We start from the raw sequence: 17,880 nt of genomic DNA, 5'->3' as shown, positions 1-17,880 counted from the left end.
CTGGGGAATCGTCGGGGGCAGAGAGGGGAAGACGTCAGCCAAAAGCTTAGACCTTCAAAGGGTATCATTAAGAAATTCTTCACACTTAATTAGACTCACCTTGGCTAGGATTTAAGCTTATGTATTCTGATTCTTCCAAATACAGATACTCTTCTCCTTTCACTATGTGATTTTTAATAATAATATATTTTTACTAAAAATGATATTTTAAATATAAAATACAACATATAAAACATATATAAGATAACTGTAATGATATATTTTATATGTAAAAAGATTATATCATATACTTTAATAGTACTATCTTATATTTTGTATTTAAATAATATAAAAGCAAAATCTATTTCTGTTTAAAATGTTATAGATTTATATACATAAACTATAAAATGAAGCATTTTATACTACCTTAGCAAATATTATTAAACATTTCTAAAATATAGATTACTTAAATATCTTAAAATAAATCTTACTATTTAAATCAATACCAGACGTTTAACATTAAAATTAAGTAATTCATTGCCTTTTGGGACCAGGACACCTGTAATCCCAGCACTTTGGGGATTTAGGGGGTAGGGGACCACTTAAGACCAGGAATTTGAGACCAACCTGAGCAATATAAGGAGACCCCTGTCTCTTAAAAAAAAAAAAAAAAATTGGAGACCCCATCTCTTTAAAAAAAAAAAAATAGCTGAGCATGGTGGCTCACGCCTGTAATCCCAGAACTTTGGGAGGCTGAGTTGGGCGGATCATGAGGTCAGAAGTTTGAGACTAGCCTGGCCAACATGGTGAAACCCACCTCTACTAAAAATACAAAAATTAACTGGGCATGGTGTCAGGCGCCTGTAATCCCAGCTACTCAGGAGGCTGAGGCAGGAGAATCGTTTGAACCCAGGAGGCAGAGGTTGCAGTGAGCCAAGATGGTGCCATTGCACTCCAGCCTGGGTGATACGGTGACACTCCATCTCAAAAAAAAAGTTTAGCTGGGTATGGTAGCACCTACTGTCTTAGCTACTCAGGAGGCTGAGACAGGAGGATTGCTTGAGCCCAGAGGTTTGAGACTGCAGTTAGCTATGATCGCACTACTGCAATGCAGCCTGGGGAACAATGAGATTCTGTCTCAAAAACAAACAAAAAACAAATTAAGTAATGCAACATAAATATTTAAAGTAATATTGAAATATATAGACTATCTTCTTTTTATTTTCATTATTTTTTAGTTTTTGAGACAGAGTCTTGCTGTCCCCAGGCTGGAGTGCAGTGGTCAGAACATAGCTCACTGCAGCCTCGATCTCCTGGGCTCCAGTGATCCTCCCATCTTAGCCTCCTGAGTCGCTGGGACCACAGGCATGCACCACCAGCCCGGCTCATTATTATTATTATCATCATCATCATCATCATCATCATCATTATTATTATTATTGAGACAGGATCTCTCTGTGTTACCCAAGCTGGCCTCCAACTCCTGGGCTCAAGGCCTCCTCCGGCCTTGGCCTCCCAAAGTGCTGGGACAACAGGCATGAGCCACCACAACTGGCCTTCTTTTTCTATTAATGTGAAATATTTTAAGATCTGACCCAGGGATGCGCGCTCAGACATGGTCCCGCCCCGCTGACCGCTGTCTTCCTCCCACCCGCAGGCATCGGCAAGAACGTCATATGCGACCGCACGGCCACGCCGCTGGACGCCTTCCGCATGACCTCGGCCGCGCACTACTATCCCAAGCTCATGAGCATCATGGGCAACGTGCTGCGCTTCCTGCCGGCTTTCGTGCGCATGAAGCAGCTGATCGAGGAGGGCTACGTGGGCGAGCCGCTGGTGTGCGAGGTGCAGGTGCACGGCGGCAGCCTGCTGGGCAAGAAGTACAACTGGAGCTGCGACGACCTGATGGGCGGCGGTGGCCTGCACTCCGTGGGCACCTACATCATCGACCTGCTCACCTTCCTCACCGGCCAGAAGGCCGTCAAGGTCCACGGGCTGCTCAAGACCTTCGTGAAGCAGACTGACCACATCAAGGGCATCCGCCAGATCACCAGCGACGACTTCTGCACCTTCCAGATGGTGCTGGAGGGCGGGGTGTGCTGCACCGTCACCCTCAACTTCAACGTGCCCGGCGAGTTCAAGCAGGATGTCACTGTGGTGGGCTCCGCCGGGCGCCTGCTGGCCGTGGGCACCGACTTGTACGGGCAACGCAACAGTGCCCCGGAGCAGGAGCTGCTGGTGCAGGACGCTACGCCGGTGAGCAACTCCCTGCTTCCGGAGAAGGCCTTCAGCGACATCCCCTCGCCCTACCTGCGCGGCACCATCAAGATGATGCAGGCGGTGCGCCAGGCCTTCCAGGACCAGGACGACCGGCGCACGTGGGACGGACGGCCCCTCACCATGGCCGCCACCTTCGACGACTGCCTGTATGCCTTGTGCGTGGTGGACACCATCAAGAGGTCCAGCCAGACGGGGGAGTGGCAGAACATTGCCATCATGACCGAGGAGCCGGAGCTGAGCCCTGCCTACCTGATCAGCGAGGCCATGCGCCGCAGCAGGATGTCACTCTACTGTTAGCACAGACTGAGAACCTCGGGGACTTGAGCCTTCTGCAGGGGATATCCACAGAGAGGGAAAGGCCGAGGGGAGAGGGTGGCCATGGGGAACGTGGGGATCAGGGAGGTGAAAGGACACTGTGAATAAATGGCATGTAGGAAGGTAAACTTCAGTCCCGGTGACTGATCCCAAACCAGACTGTTTGTGGGCTGAGCTCCTAGCCTGGAAGCATTTAGGAGAGCCTGCCATTCCTGGGATGATCCTTGCTGGGTATTTGCACGGGAGTGGTTTGGTATAGCTGCCTCTGCTGCCCTTTACTGTGACAAGCAAGGAGGGGTTGCTTCCCTCCCTACCTCATGCACCCGACACACCTTGGCCTTCTGCAAGCCAAATGGTTCTGCAGGGTCAAGACACTAGTACCAGATGGCAAGCTCAGTGCCCGGGACACCCACTGCTGGCAGGAGAAGGCCCATTTTCACTGTCCGCATAAGCCTGTTAGGCTGGGGTTGGGGGCGGGATGGGCTGGTGAGAAAGTTCAAATTCCAGGAAGCTACTTTTATTGGATGTAAGGTATCTAAAGGCAAAAGTACTTAGAAGCGAAGTGGCCACCTTTTGACTGATTGGGCTTCCTTATAGGAAGAACTGAGGGTGTGTCTTTGCACTTGGTTCATTGCCCTTCACCTGGTGGAGAAAGAGAGGTCAGAAATAGTAAGCAAAAAGCAGGACTCCCAGAAGCCACAAGGAAGGAGCACAGGCTGCACCAAAGCAGGGGCAGCAGAGAATAAAATATCTCTTTGAACTTGTCAACAATTAAAAAACTGAAAGGAGTCACCTTATAACACTATTTCCAGTAAAGGTGGAATTGAGTGTCTGAGGGATTATTGAGGTGTTAAGGTAGCCTTGCCACATGGCTCTCCAGGCAGGGCCGAGGAGATAGCACAAAGTATGGGTTTGACCATAAGCTCATATGCTGCCCCCAAAGACTGGGAACGGCTGTGTGCCTCAGTGTTACAGTGTGAATTCCTAAACAGGGTAAAGTGAGCCTAGCTAGGGAGGTGTCTGGGGCTCCATCACCCATCTCTCCTACCAAGCTGGGCAAGAGCTTTTAGGAAATCCATCCAGCTTTGTGGATTTAAAAAGGAAGCCTTCAGATCCAATTAGAATCCCCTTTCCTTAAAAATCAATCAATCAATAAATAAGTATTTTCCTTAGCTCCAGCATTTGCTTTCAGGATTCTGACACCTGAGAATTTGGGGGTAGGTATTAAGCAAAACAAAAGGACAACAAGGAACATTATTCCTAGTGTTTCTAAAATAGGGGTTTAGAACCCCCCAAGGGGCCATTCTTAGGCTTGAGAAGGCTAACGTTGGAAAAAACATATTCTTCTCATTGGTCTCCTGTCTTGTCTTTGCACACTCTGCTTACAGAGCTTTTGTTAGAGATGCTGAACTGCAGGCTGGGAGCAGGCAATGCCAAAAGGGAACAGACACACACACATGCATATACACACACACATAGATTTTTGAATGCTTGCTGCCATCAAATGTCGCTTGAAATCATTCTTTAAAAATTCAGATCTGGTCTTGAAAGAAGTATCAAATCAAGTACATTCAGAGAACAGGGAATTATCCTTTGTTATCTTTGCTTAATTCTTCACCCCATGTAATTATCTTTGTTATCTTTGCTTAATTCTTCACCTCATGTAAGATGTTTGTCAAGGGTGGACGTGGAAGCCATTCCTTGTAAGTCTATGTAGCTTTTGTTCACAGGCTCACTGAAGTCCAACAGGTGTCTTTACATGCAACTGAGGTTTAGAGTTCTTTTCAGATAGCTGCCATTAAAACTAGAAGGGAATCTAAGAGGCCTGGAGTCCACCCCCAGCCTGGGTAGGCAAAATCTGAGAGTGAACAGCCCAATCAATTGCATCCTTCATTGTCCTCCCTAGGGTCAATATTCTTTGAAGCCCAGGCTACTCATACGTGCAAGTGTGGTGGTCCAAATGTGAGGGGAATGCTGGGCGTTTTCTAGAACAGAGAAGTAAGTACTGCCTTGCTGGAAAGAGTCACCCTCCTTCCTGAGGCTTTGCTACAGTACTGCAGGTTGGCTCAGCTGAAACTCCATGCTTGGTTCATTGTGGTCCCTGACCTGTTGCTGACAGACTTCATGGTCAGCATTCCAGCTCTTGGCAACTATCAGTTCCAAACCAGAGATTTGCTGGAATGGAAGTCTCCCAATAATAGTTTGAACAGAGGCCCATGTCACGGACTCCTTTGCTTCTCATTCTTTTTTTTTTTTTTTTTTTTTCGAGACAGAGTCTCACTCTGTTGCCCAGGCTGGAGTGCAGTGGTGGCACCATCTTGTCTCACTGCAACCTCCGCCTCCGGGTTCAAGTGATTCTCCTGTCTCTGCCTCCCAGGTAGCTGGGACTGCAGGCGCGCGCCACCACACCCAGCCAATCTCTGTATTTTTAGTAGAGATGGGGTTTCACCGTATTAGCCAGCATGGTCTCAATCTCCTGACCTCGTGATCCACTCGCCTCGGCCTCCCAAAGTGCTGGGATTGCAGGCGTGAGCCACCGCACCCAGCCGGTTCTCGTTCTTCTAAATTGCTCTCTGGGAAAGTAGTTTTTGTGGAAACATTGGAATTATTATTATTATTATTTTGTAGCTAGCCTGAAGGGCTCTGATGAAGGATGAAGGGAAAGCAAACAAAATTACTCTGTGGGTTTCATTTTTCTAAGTCATTCATAACCTAAATAGGGATATTCCTGGGGTTTCAATTGTATGTTTCTGTACTAAACCTTAATACTTGGGAAATCTTTTCCCAATACTTGGGGTTTTGGAGAGAGGTTCCCACAAAGGCCTCTAAGCTCTGTAATAAATATTTAATGTCTAAAACAAAAATTCTCATTTGAAGCTGTGGTATATAGAAAGAACATATACTTTTTAAAAGAGGCATGAAAAAATAGTAAGTGTACTCAAATTTTATCTACTGAAATGCATGTAGTAGGTAGATGAAGGAACAAGAGAAAGAAAAGAGCCAGATAGTTCATTTTCTTTAAATATAAAATATAGCAAATGGGTTTGAAATACTCCTTTAGTGCTGCACTTGCCCCTATCCCAGCACATGCATTTGGGGTAGCTATATGAAGCTGAAATCTCTAGCCTTCAACAGCATTCTGCAGAAGGACTTTGTTTCAGCCCAGCACCCTTCATCAGCCCAGCCCTTAGGGGTTTGGGTACCCACAGCTGACTTTGACCTAGGACTAAAACCCAGCAATGGCTCCTTTCTGCTTTGTTTAATGTGTTTCAAGGGCCTTGATGTAAGGAGGCAGTGCTTTAAGAGTCTTCCCGTTTAGTTCCCGCTTGCCTGTTTTGTTCCCATCAATGTGTGAATGGCCTAGATTCCAAGTTCTGAGGGAGGGTGTGGGTTAGGGTTCTTATCTGGTATCTAAAAATGTTTGGGAGTTCCCTGGGCCTATTTGAAAAATTTTAATCTGTGATCGCTCTCAGCTCCTCCAAGACTTCTCTCAACAGACAATTGCATTGGAGGGCACCCCAGACCCACCTTAGCCTACATGGCAGCAAATACCACTGTGCCAGGTATATCTGGACTCTAGGGTAGTCTTGGCCGACTCCAAGACTGGCCAACTCCAAGACTTGTCCACTGTGGGCAGAGTATTTTAAGTATGTTATCTCATGCAATCCATAAAAACAACCCTATAGTGTTGGGTATTGCTATTTCTTGTATACACATGAGAAAATGGAGGCAGTAAGAGGAAGAGGAACTTGTTCAAAGTCACACAACTGTTAGGCAGAAATGAGGTCATTCAAATCCATAATCTTCTCCTCCAGACCACACTGCCTCCCAAGAAGAGATGTGGGCACCTCCTGCTCTTGCCAGGCAGGAGATCGCTCCTTGTCAACGTCTACAGGGGTCTGCTCTCACACCCCGGAAGGACTGTGACAAGCATGGACTGGCCTGCAGCTCCACTCAGCCTGCTGTCAGCACCCTCCCATTCAGCAGGATGCGACATCTGATGTTCTGCCAGGAGGCTATAGAGCTGCACATACAAGTAGCCAGTGTTGCTTCCTCTTCCAAAATGGAAATATCACTCAGTCTCTTTTCAAATTAACTTCCTAAGTTGATTTTGATTGTAGGTGATGCAGCAAGCCTCAGGACTGGGAATTTTCAAAATCTTGTTGGTCGACCGTTATAGATGGCCTTGGAATTTGCTCTTGGGGGTCTGAATATAACATAGGAAAATGTCCTTTCTCAGGGAGTGGGGCTTTAAAGTTCGTTTGTTTGTGACTCAAATTTTAGCTGCGCACTTCACCTTGACACTCTTACTCTCTTCGTCTTGTCTCTTAGCCACAGCTATTGAATTGGACCTGTGATCGTAAGTTGGGTTTCTGATCTGATCTCTTGCATTCTGGTGGGTACTGGGGGCAGAATCAGCTTTGTTAATGATTTTCTGGGCAGAAAGTAAATTCAGCTGCATCTGAAGGGGCTTCACAGTCCAATATATGCTGTCCCTTTGTTTTACATAACAGAGTGATGGTCAAGGCCACCCACATCTTTAGTGGTAGAGTCAGGATGAAAAGTCACGTTTTCTGCGTCTTAAGTCTCGTGCTGCCTCACACAGCACCTCCAGAGCTCTAGAGAAAGGAGGCTCAGAGAGATGAAGTGACTTGTCTGAAGTCCTGTGGCTAGTGGGTAGAGAAGTTGGAATTAGACCTGCATTTGACCTGGATTCCCTGAGCAGTTGCAGGGAAATCCGGAAATCCTTTTTTTTTCTTTTGAGACCAAGTCTCACTCTGTCACCCAGGCTGGAGTGCAGTGGTGTGATCTCAGCTCACTGCAACCTCCGCCTCCCGGGTTCAAGCGATTCTCCTGCCTCAGCCTCCTGAATAGCTGGGATTACAGACACGCACCACTGCGCCCAGCTAATTTTTGTATTTTTAGTAGAGGCAAGGTTTCACCATATTGGTCAGGCTGGTCTTGAACTCTTGACATTGTGATCCACCCGCCTCGACCTCCCAAAGTGCTGGGATGACAGGCATGACCAACCGTACCCAGCCAGGAAATTCATTTTTTAAAATAAACTCAATTATGTCTTGAATGTACTCAGAAAACGAGCTGTTTAAAATGTCCCATTGTGATTGTAATGTGAACAATGATCTCTAACTTGTATTTTATTTGGCAAGGATGGGGGATGTGCATCAAATCTTCACCTCTGGGATTTCCTGAGACTTGCTCTACTTGGATCACCCTCCACCCATATCCCCACCCCACTCCTAGATATTAATACAAACCTAGCCTTGACCATTGCCTACTGCTTCACCACCGCCTACTTTCTTTGGCCATCAGAGCCTTGGAGTTTACAGAGCAGAGGCCATGACATTGGGGAGCTTGTTTAAAAATCAATGATCAGAGCCCCACATTTTAATTTCCTTTTAGGGAGAGAGAGAAGGGCTATGGAAGAACAGGGGTGTGCAGCTGGAGTGTTATATCAGCCTTTCTCAGCGGCAGGCATGCCGGCCCCTCCACCTTCTCCCCGCCAGGCACAGGAGCCAGCAGCTGGACTGTGCTCTGAGTTTCAGGGGACCCCCACCCAGACTGACTGGGGCTTCCGGGACTTCTCATAGGAGGAGTCAAGACCTCCTGCACTTCTTTAAAAGGCGATGGGCTCAGTGTTCCCATTGGCGTCTGGAGGTGGAGCTGGTACTGTCTCAGGAGTGGAAGGCAATGGCCCACTGGCCTTTTTCTCCCCAACGTCACAGTCCCCATTTGCTGGAGCCCTTGAGGGGGCCACCAAAACATGTGGCTCTCATTCAGCCTCCTAAAGTGTTGCACTACTGAATCCTCCTTTCAGTTTACACCAGCAGTGAATAGAGTAATGAAAAGAACATGTTATATGCAATGGCTTGATGCTTAGTGTGGCAATCAAAAGCTTGCCTGGGCAGATGTAGGCAGGGGCTAGAAAATAGTCATGGAGTCGTCACCAGGTTGCTGTCTCTGTCCTTCCCCTTCCAGGTCTCTACTGTCCCCTGCAGCCACCACAAGGGCTAAGCTGATCAATGAGCCCCTTGGTTTTTCCTTATAAATGCAATGACTTATTTGTGATTCTTAGTCTAATCCCAGGCTAAGAAACAAAACAAAAGCTTGTGACCTGACCTATTCCTTTGCCGCCTTCCTTCTCTTTCAGGCACCTGGACGGTTTACTATTCTGCCCTGTGCCTTGCCCAGGGGAGGGAGAAGTTTCTAGCAATTATGGCTTTCTGTCTGCTGCCTGGTGCTTTTATAGTAGTACTTCATCTGCTTTTTATTGTTGTTGTTGTTGTGTTTTTTAACCAAAACGGCATTTGTTTGGCTGTCATTGTCAAGTATATATTTATTGTGTCTTACAAACAGGAGTATATATGTATGCATATGTATATAACCAAACATATATATAAGAAGTCAAGGCATGTATACTAGATATTTTAAAGAGTTATTTATCACGGGAAAAAGATGTGTGTTATAAAGTAAACAGAGTCTATATTTTCTATATAATGTAGATAGTCAAACATAGCTTATAAATTATAGGAGGTTTTGGTTTTCTTTTTTATTATTAAAGGAAAAAAAGAAGAAAAAAAAAAAGACAATGAATGCAACTGTTCTTAGTGTTTTTAAGGCCAAACTACTGTGGGAGCTGGGAGGCGCCCTCCCTGCGGGCCTCCAGTGGCCCTGTGTCTATCGCTCCGAGCTCCGGAGCTGATGCCCGTCGTGACCTCTGCGATGCTCGATGCTCGGGGCCAGCAGTCAGCATCACTCAGCCAGCTGGCCTGTGCCGCTCTGACGTGGCTTCCAGCTGTTCTCCGCAATTTGCATTGGTGGGATAAAGGAATGAAAAGGATAAATAAAGATTTAAAAGAAAATACAATTCCAGCTCTTTGCCTGTTTTTTTTTTTTTTACACCGTGCCACTCTCAATATAGGCGCCTGATCAGTTTGTGGGATCTGAAGCATGAATAGGTGCATCCAAGGTAGACGGGTGTGTGTGCCTGTGGTGTTTGTGCGTGTGGTGGGGGAGGCTGTTCGTGAGTCAGCATCCGTGAAGCTGAACAATGGAAATCAACGGACCTACAATTTTGATTGAAAATCAGCGCATGTGAGAACTGGAGGCACTTCAAAGCCATCTGGTTCAAACCCTCATTTTGGAAATGTGAAAATGAAAGGGAAGTAACCTACCGATGGCCTCTTGGTATGTATATATGTGTATGTGTGTCCAAAGCTAGTGTGGACAACAAAAGCTAGTGTAGACAACAAGAGGATGAGAACATAGCTCTTAGATTGGGGGAGCCAATTTTAGAATTCTCTAGTATTTTAACACTGTAACCTAATACTTCACACCAAGCACTGGAAGACCCTTTTTTTTTTTTTTTTTTTTTTTTGAAACAGGATCTTACTCTGTCACCCAGGCTGGAGTGCAGTGCCACGATCATGGCTCACTGCACCCTCTACCTCCTGTGGCTCAAGCAATCCTACCATTTCAGGCTCTTGGGTTGCTGGGACTGCAGGCACATGCCACCACGCCCCGCTATTTTTTATTTTTTTTCTGTATTTTGTAGAGATGGGGTTTCATCATGTTGCCCAGGCTGATCTCGAAATCCTGGACTCAAGCGATCTGCCTGCCTCAGCCTCCCAAAGTGCTGGGATTACAGGCATGAGCCACCGCGCCCAACACTGACCGTTTAAAGGAGCATCTTTACTTACTTCCGTCTTAGCAGTGTTAAGGGCAACCATCTAAGATTGAGCTCAGCCTAATTTCAAATTTGCATGACATAGAGTGTTTTATGGAGGGGCTGGCCTTTCCTTTCTATCTTTTGCGGAGTCAGAGAATGCTCATGAATGTTCCTTCTGGTCTGTGGTTTCCCCTTCACTTAAAAAGAAGATTTAATACTACATAATCTGAAATCTCATTCACTCCTTCATGAGCAGGTCCTGATATAAATACATCCAGAATTCAGTCCGTCTATTATGATAAAATTGTAGCAACCCCCTGTATCCACATAGATTATTATCTTGAACATATGACATTCTCATACCATATGATTCTGCAGTAAATCTAAGAGCAGTTCTAAATAAGGCCAAAAAGGAGAGTGCTTGGTCAAAACTAAAAGCACCATCTACCCAAATGTCAAGTGTCATCATGATGGGATCCATTCCCCTAAGTTTCTTCCAGCAAAGTGACCTGAGAACCAACCCTCAATGAAAACTCAAATCTCCTAAGCAGTTATATAAATTTTTAATCTAGGAGCTAGTTCTTCCTTCATGGGTTTTGGATTCTCTTTGTGATGTTGTTTGTCTCAATTTAGTCCCATTTCTTGCTTTGTAAACCTGGGATTATATGCCTCCTAGTAAATCATAGGATATGATCAACACCGCTTTCATAGTCTCTGAACTGTTGCTTAAAAAGAACAGATATAATTGCATGGTAAGTCGTTCAGGTTGCTCTTTACTGGCGAAATGAAGAGAAACCTGGGTGTCCTCCAATGTCGGTCTACACACCCACCTCCCAGATTCACAGAACCATTTTCCGGTTTCACTTCCTGCTTCTTTTATCTTGTGCATTTTTAGCACCTGTTGTGACAAGCCTGGGTGACTCGATCTAAAAAATAAAATGACTGCTACAATTACTGTAAGAATGAGTTACAGATACATGACGTATGCAGAACTCTGTATGGAAATGAAAACAAAAATAACTTCACCTCACTCTAAGTCATAGGCTCCCATGTTATTGACCCTTATTTACCTAACTTTTGCTTAAGCAGGAAAGATCCCTCTACCTAGATATCCCCTAGGCTTGGCGCCCCCCGCCCCCCACCCCAGCCCTTATGCATTTTGCAGTAGCAATGGCCCCTGGAGGAAATGTTGTCCAAGAAGTCTAGATGATAGAGATGAAGAAGGCACATCACTTCACGAGTTTGTGCCAAGTCACCGCCAGAAGCTCAGTGTTACAGTTTACTTGAGCCAAGACTGCTACAAAAAGCTGATGCAAATGGAAACTACTCAAAATCCTTTGCCTTGTGCATTCAAGTTGAGGCTTCCTTTTGAATCCTATCTCTGAGTCTACATCTGCTGGGTAAATTCCTGAACGATGACTTGAGCTGGGACAGCTTTCATAGCATTGCTGTGGTCCAACCACAACTCTGTCAGATAAACTCCAGCATACCTAAGCTGGTTGTTGGACTTCCTCTAAAATGTCATTCTAATTACGGAAACACCTTTCTCTCCTAATTTTATACAGATTCTAACCACCTTAACTCCTTCTCGTCAGCCATGAATGAAAGTGAAAGATTAAGTAACTTTTAGAAGCCTTCTTGGGCAATTAGATTAATTCATTTCTCACTCATTGAAGGGACTCAATCCTAGAACAGCAGTCTGGAATACATGTGTATGTATGTCCCTTTGTCTCTGACCTACTCATCATTGGCCATCAATGCCCTGGGAAGGAGGGACCCTAGGAAGGCCTGAGGGACTGCAGCTGATGTGCAGACCATGTGCACAGACCCCACAGGTTCAGGCTCAGCATTGAACTTTCCCATGTCACTAACTCCCTTGTAGAAAGAACGAAAGGGTCTGACTCAGGTTTAAGTCAGACATAGGCCGTTTGAGGCTCCCGTGGGAACGGCGAATCACTCCAGACTCCCCAGAAGCAAAGGCCAAGCAGGCCTGAGAGCTAGTGAAACTCCAGGGAAAGGAGCAAGACCTCTTGCGCTTTCTCAGCTTCCCAAATCTGCCTGTCTTGGAGAAAACAGATGAGGCTGACTCTTCAGAGTTCTAGGCCAAGGGATCTGGACTTGACAGTCAAGTTTCCGCCATGAAGCAAAAGACAGAGCTAGCCTCGAAAGAGCAGCTCAGCATCACTCTGGCTAAGTGCTAAAACTCTACATCTCCCTGAGGAAACAGGAGAGAGGAAAGGACGGGGAGAAAAAAAAGAGAGGAAGGAGCTGGCATTAATGGACCAGCAAGGGAAGGAGAGGGGAGCAGGAAAAGTGGTAGTTCATGTAGGGTAAATTAGATGAAGGGGAACAAACAGACGAAAGGTCAGAGGGCTCTGCACTTAAAATAAGGAAGGTTGTGAAGATAAGTAAATGTTGCCTGAGATATCTGAAGTATGGTTCCTCTTTGGCTGACAAGCCTTAATCTGCACTCTGGAAACAGCTTGTATGAGGAGGAGGATGGCAGACAAGGAGGCATGAGGGAGGAATTCTTACAGGAACCATCTGGCTGAGTCACTTTTAGGGCTGTTCAAAGCTATCAAACTATTGACATTTCCTGGAAATTCTTTAATGCCAACAACTGTGTTAAATGAGCAACATCCCTAAGACCCCAATTGCACTTTGGATCCCCTCCTCCTTTCTTGTTACTTTTGCGATTTGCAAATCCCCCGAACTTGAAGTCTTCAAGGATTCAGCATCTGCCATTTCCCCATGTGTTAGTCCCCTCCCTTGGCCCCTTCAAACACACTCTCCACTCAGAAATCTACCATTTAGCCTTATTTATTTATTCTTTTTTTTTTTTTTTTTTTTTTTTTTTTGATGCACACACAAGGCTTCTCACTCCTCCTCATCTTTCAAAGAATCCACCCACTAGGCTGTCACTTCAATCTGCTGTCTCCTTCTGCAGCACAGAATTTCTGAAGAAAGTCCCCAGGTGAGCCAGCCTGGCCAGCAGAAATGGATGCTCACCCACTCCATCTAGCCCCTGGCCTCTGCTCTCCTGGACTCCCTGGCTCAGTCCTCAGATTAGTTCCAGATCTTCTCTCCTTAGGTTTCCTGTAACATCTGGGTTTCTCCCTTACTTGCTTACAACAACCTCTTGCTTTCATTCATCCATTCATTCACTCTGAGGCCATCTGAAGAAAGCTTCCTTACCTGTTTTCCTGATGACCTAATATATGCTGTACCCAACTACTTCCTCTTCCTTGCATGGGGAAACCAAGTCAGAGGGAAAGATACATCTTTCGCTTCTAAAGCTGAATCTCATTCCTTCCAAGCCCACTCTCATTCTCCACCTCCAATCTCTCTGTGTCCATTCTTCTCTTCCTTTCATCTGTCAGTTATGCCAGTGGCTCCCAGGCTGGAGTATGAATTTGAGGCCATCTAAGTCTCTGAACTTAGATGGGAAAAAAGCGTCTTGATTTTCACTAACTCTAAGGGAAATTTAGCATTTTCTTTGATTATGACAACAAATCACAATTATGTAAGCAATATCTGTGACTTTATCATCAATAGAAATCACATCTATTTTCATCTTTCTTTAAATTTTTTTTTAGAGATGAGGGTCTTGCTCTGTAGGAGTGCAGTGGTGCGAACACAGCTCACTGCAGCCTCAAACTCCTGGGCTCAGGCAGTTCTCCTGCTTCTCCTCTTGAGTAGCTGGGACTACTTATGTGGACCCATGCCTAGGTAATGTTTTTAAAAAATGTTTTGTAGAGACGAGGTCTTACCATCTTGCTTAGGCTTCACATCTATTTTCAGATCTCATCACTGGTTTTGTGATATCTTAAAGTGGCATTTACACTCATTACTCCTCTGAGATTATGGAAATCAGTAGACCACAAACAGCTTTTGTTATTTAATACTTCAATGAAGGGCTTATACATTGTTTTATTGATAATTTTTTTTAAAATTTGGAGAACTATACATCAATATAATTTATTATTTTATACTTATATACATATTATTTTGCACACTTAAAAACCTTATTGGAGGCCAAGACAGGAGGATCCCTTGAGGCCAAGAGATTGAGATTAGCCTGGACAACATAACCAGATCCCATCTCTCCAACAAAAATTTTTTTAATTAGCCAAACATGGTGGTGTGTGCCTATAGTCCCAGCTACTCAGAAGTTGAAGGTGGGAGGATTGCTTGAGTCCAGGAGTTTGAGGTTACTGCAAACTATGATCATGCCACTGCACTCCAGCCTGGGTGAAAGAGCAAGACCCTGTCTCAAAAATAATGGTAATAAAAATCATTTCTTTAAGAAAAAGGACCTTATTGGGCAGGGAGGGGGACCATTATTCCCAAAATTGGTCATTAGCTTCACCAGATTGCCAAAGATACATTTCTTAGTCTGTTTTGTGTTACTGTAACTGAATACCTGAGGCTGGGTAATTTATAAAGAACCGAGATTCATTTCTTACAGTTCTGGAGGCTGGGAAGTCCAACAGCATGGCACTGGCATCTGGTGAGAGTCTTCTTGCTGTGGCATAACCTGGCAAAGGTCATTACACTGTGAGAGGGTGTATTAGTCAGGGTTCTTTAGAGGGACAGAACTAATGGAATATATGTGTGTGTGTGTGTGTGTGTATATGTATGTGTATATATACACATATATATAAAGGGGAGTTTATTAAGTATTGTTTTTATAAGTGTATATATGTATATATACATAAACACACACACATGCAGATTTCATTCATTCAGATTTCATTCAGTGAAGTCATTGAAAAAGAATGAGATTGTTCTTCTGTGCTGATGTGGACAGGTGTTAAAAATCCTTATTAGAGATTTAGAGAACAACAGCAAGCCACAGAACTATGTGTGCTTATATATATATAAAGGGGAGTTTATTAAGTATTAACTCACACAATCATAAGGTCCCACAATAGTCTGTCTGCAGGCTGAGGAGCAAGGAGAGCCAGTCTCAGTTCCAAAACTGAAGAACTTGGAGTGTAATGTTCGAAGGCAGGAAGCATCCAACACAGGAGAAAGATGTAGGCTGGGAGGTTAAGCCAGTTTCTCTTTTCACATTTTTCTGCCTTCTGATTAGATTGTGCCTACCCAGATTAAGGGTGGGTCTGCCTTTCCCAGCCCACTGACTGAAATGTTATCCCTTTTTGGCAACACCCTTACAGACACACCCAGGATCCTTTAATCCAATCAAGTTGACAGAATTCACCATCACAAAGGGCAAGAGGGTTTGTGCCAGCTCAGGGCTCTCCTCTTTGTCTTATAAAGCCACCAGTCCTGACATAAGGAGCCTACCCTGATGAACTTCTCTAATCCCAGTTACTGTCCAAAGACCCCAACTCCAATCAAAATATGAATTTGGGGATTAAGTTTTTAACACATGAAATTTGGAGGACACATTCAAATCATAGCAGTAAACATGGCACACAAAAAGTTAAGAACCCCTGCGTATAGTAGAAGTCGCCTTGTCTTGATCCTTACTCCCAAGTATAAAATTTTTCCCATGTTTATTGAATACGATTTGAATAATGACACAATTCATTTAAAATAGATATTCTGACACCAAAGACTCCTCTGGGCATCCAAACCTTTGTCTGGAAGATCTTGTTACAAAGCGATGTTTCTAAACATAGCAGTGTATCAGAATCAAAAAGGCATCCCAACATGAACAGGTCCTGAGGCACTGCTCCATACTATCTGCATCGATTTCAGGCAGAATAGGTGGCTGGAAAACTTTTAAATGCGAACACCACAGGCATCTATTAAAACACTTAAACTGTACCAAAAAAAAAAAAAAAAGTATACAATGAAAGTTAAAATTCCTTCCATTCCAGAGCTTCACTCCCATTTCTAGAGGTAATCACCATTAACAATTTGTGTTCTCCTCCTGAAGTCATCTGAGTGCATACACACCCATTACATGTACTATACACACAGTTCTGTGGCTTGCTGTTTTTCTCTAAGTCTCTAATAAGGATTTTTAACATCTCTCCACATCAGAACAGAAGAACAATCTCATTCTTTTTCAATGGCTTTACTGAATGAAATCTTCATTAAAAAATTATAATTTAAAATATTTGAAGTACTGGGCAAGGTGTGGTGGCTCGCCCTCGTAATCCCAGCACTTTGGGATGCCAAGGTGTGCAATCACATGAGGCCAGGAGTTCAAGACCAGCCTGGCGGATGTGGTGAAACCCCATCTCTATTAAAATTATAAAAATCAAAAATTAGCTGAGTATGGTGGCACACACCTATAATCCCAGCTATTTGGGTGGTTGAGGCATGATAATCACTTGAACCCAAGAGATAGAGGTTGCAGAGAGCCAAGATCATGCCACTGTACTCCATCCTGGGCAACAGAACAAGACCTATCTCAAAACAAAAAAAAACAAAACTGAGGTTCTAGTGATCGACAGTGGTCATGGTTGCACAATCATGCGAATGTACCAACTACTACTGAAATGTACACTTAAAATGGTTAAAATGGGCTGCCTGCAGTGGCTCACATCTGTAATCCCTGCACTTTGGGAGGCTGAGGTGGGTGGATCACTTGAGCCCAGGAGTTCGAGACCAGTCCAGGAAACATGGTAAAACCCCATCTCTACCAAAAATATGAAAATTAGCCAGGCATGGTGGTGTGCACTTGTAGTCCCAGCTGCTTGGGAGGCTGAGGTGGGAAGATCGCTTGAGCCTGGGAAGCGGAGGTTGATGAGCCGAGATTGCACCCCTGTACTTCAGCCTGGGCAACAGAGACAGACCCTATCTCCAAAAATATACAAATAAATAAAATGGTTAAATGGTAAATTTTATGTTACATACATTTTACAACAATTAAAAAAACAAAAACCAAAACAAAAAATCTTTTTGAAGCTCCCCAGGTAATTGAGCTGCACTGCTCCTCTCGCCCCTGGTCCAGTCACCAGCCTGACATTTTGGAGACGCCTACTCTCATTTTGCCTCTTTTGCCACCATTCTGAGTCCGCTTATTCTAGAGAAATTAAAAGCAAAAAGACGAGTTGTATTTCTTCCTGGAAACGATTCCCTCCTCTCCACGGGCGGCTGCTAACATGGAGCTGTAGTGGCACGAAAGGCACCTTCCTAAGCCTGTCAGGAGTCGGCAGACGGCTGCTATGCTGTTGGTGCCACCGACAACCCCAGTACTGCGGGAGGACAGAATCCCTTTCAGCTCCGGAATGCCTTTCATCCTCCGTGTTGAAAAGCTCTGTAGAAATTAGGCCAGAGCTTGTGAAGCGATTCAAGCCCAGGCCCAAACAGCCCAAAGAGTCTGCTGTGGCAGAAGTCTGCATGGAAACCTTACCCTCCCTGTCCCTGCTAAAGCCTCCTTGTACTTTCTTTCCTTGCATTTCCACATCCTTGACTCAGCTACAGGTCTCGGAAAAAGTCTTTTCATACGTGATATGTTCAGATAAGTTAAATCCCCTGAAATTCTGTGTGATGTGGTGTATCTGTGCCGTTTAGTGTCATTCCATTGATCCACAGACTTGGGAGCAGTTCAGATCTGAGGGAACAAAAGCTGGTCCGAGGACATCATTGTCAAATCTTCAATCCACAGGAAGGCTCTCCTAGCACCTCGGGCACTCTGT

General features: G+C 44.8%; 1 protein-coding gene across 1 annotated transcript in view; it reads left to right on the top strand.

Annotated features, from left to right (window-relative positions):
- Positions 1-9,460, top strand: part of GFOD1 (glucose-fructose oxidoreductase domain containing 1) — a 131,469-nt gene extending 122,009 nt beyond the window's left edge. The window contains exon 2 of the mRNA XM_050789321.1: positions 1,637-9,460. Coding sequence (XP_050645278.1) covers positions 1,637-2,556 — 920 coding nt within the window. The 3' untranslated portion in view covers positions 2,557-9,460. The remainder of the gene's footprint in view (positions 1-1,636) is intronic.
- The last annotated feature ends 8,420 nt before the right edge of the window (positions 9,461-17,880 follow it).

This window comes from Macaca thibetana, chromosome 4 (assembly GCF_024542745.1).
Source record: "Macaca thibetana thibetana isolate TM-01 chromosome 4, ASM2454274v1, whole genome shotgun sequence".
NCBI lineage: Eukaryota > Metazoa > Chordata > Mammalia > Primates > Cercopithecidae > Macaca > Macaca thibetana.
The sequence above is the reverse complement of the archived record's forward strand: the minus strand, read 5'-3'. Positions and strand labels throughout refer to the sequence as shown.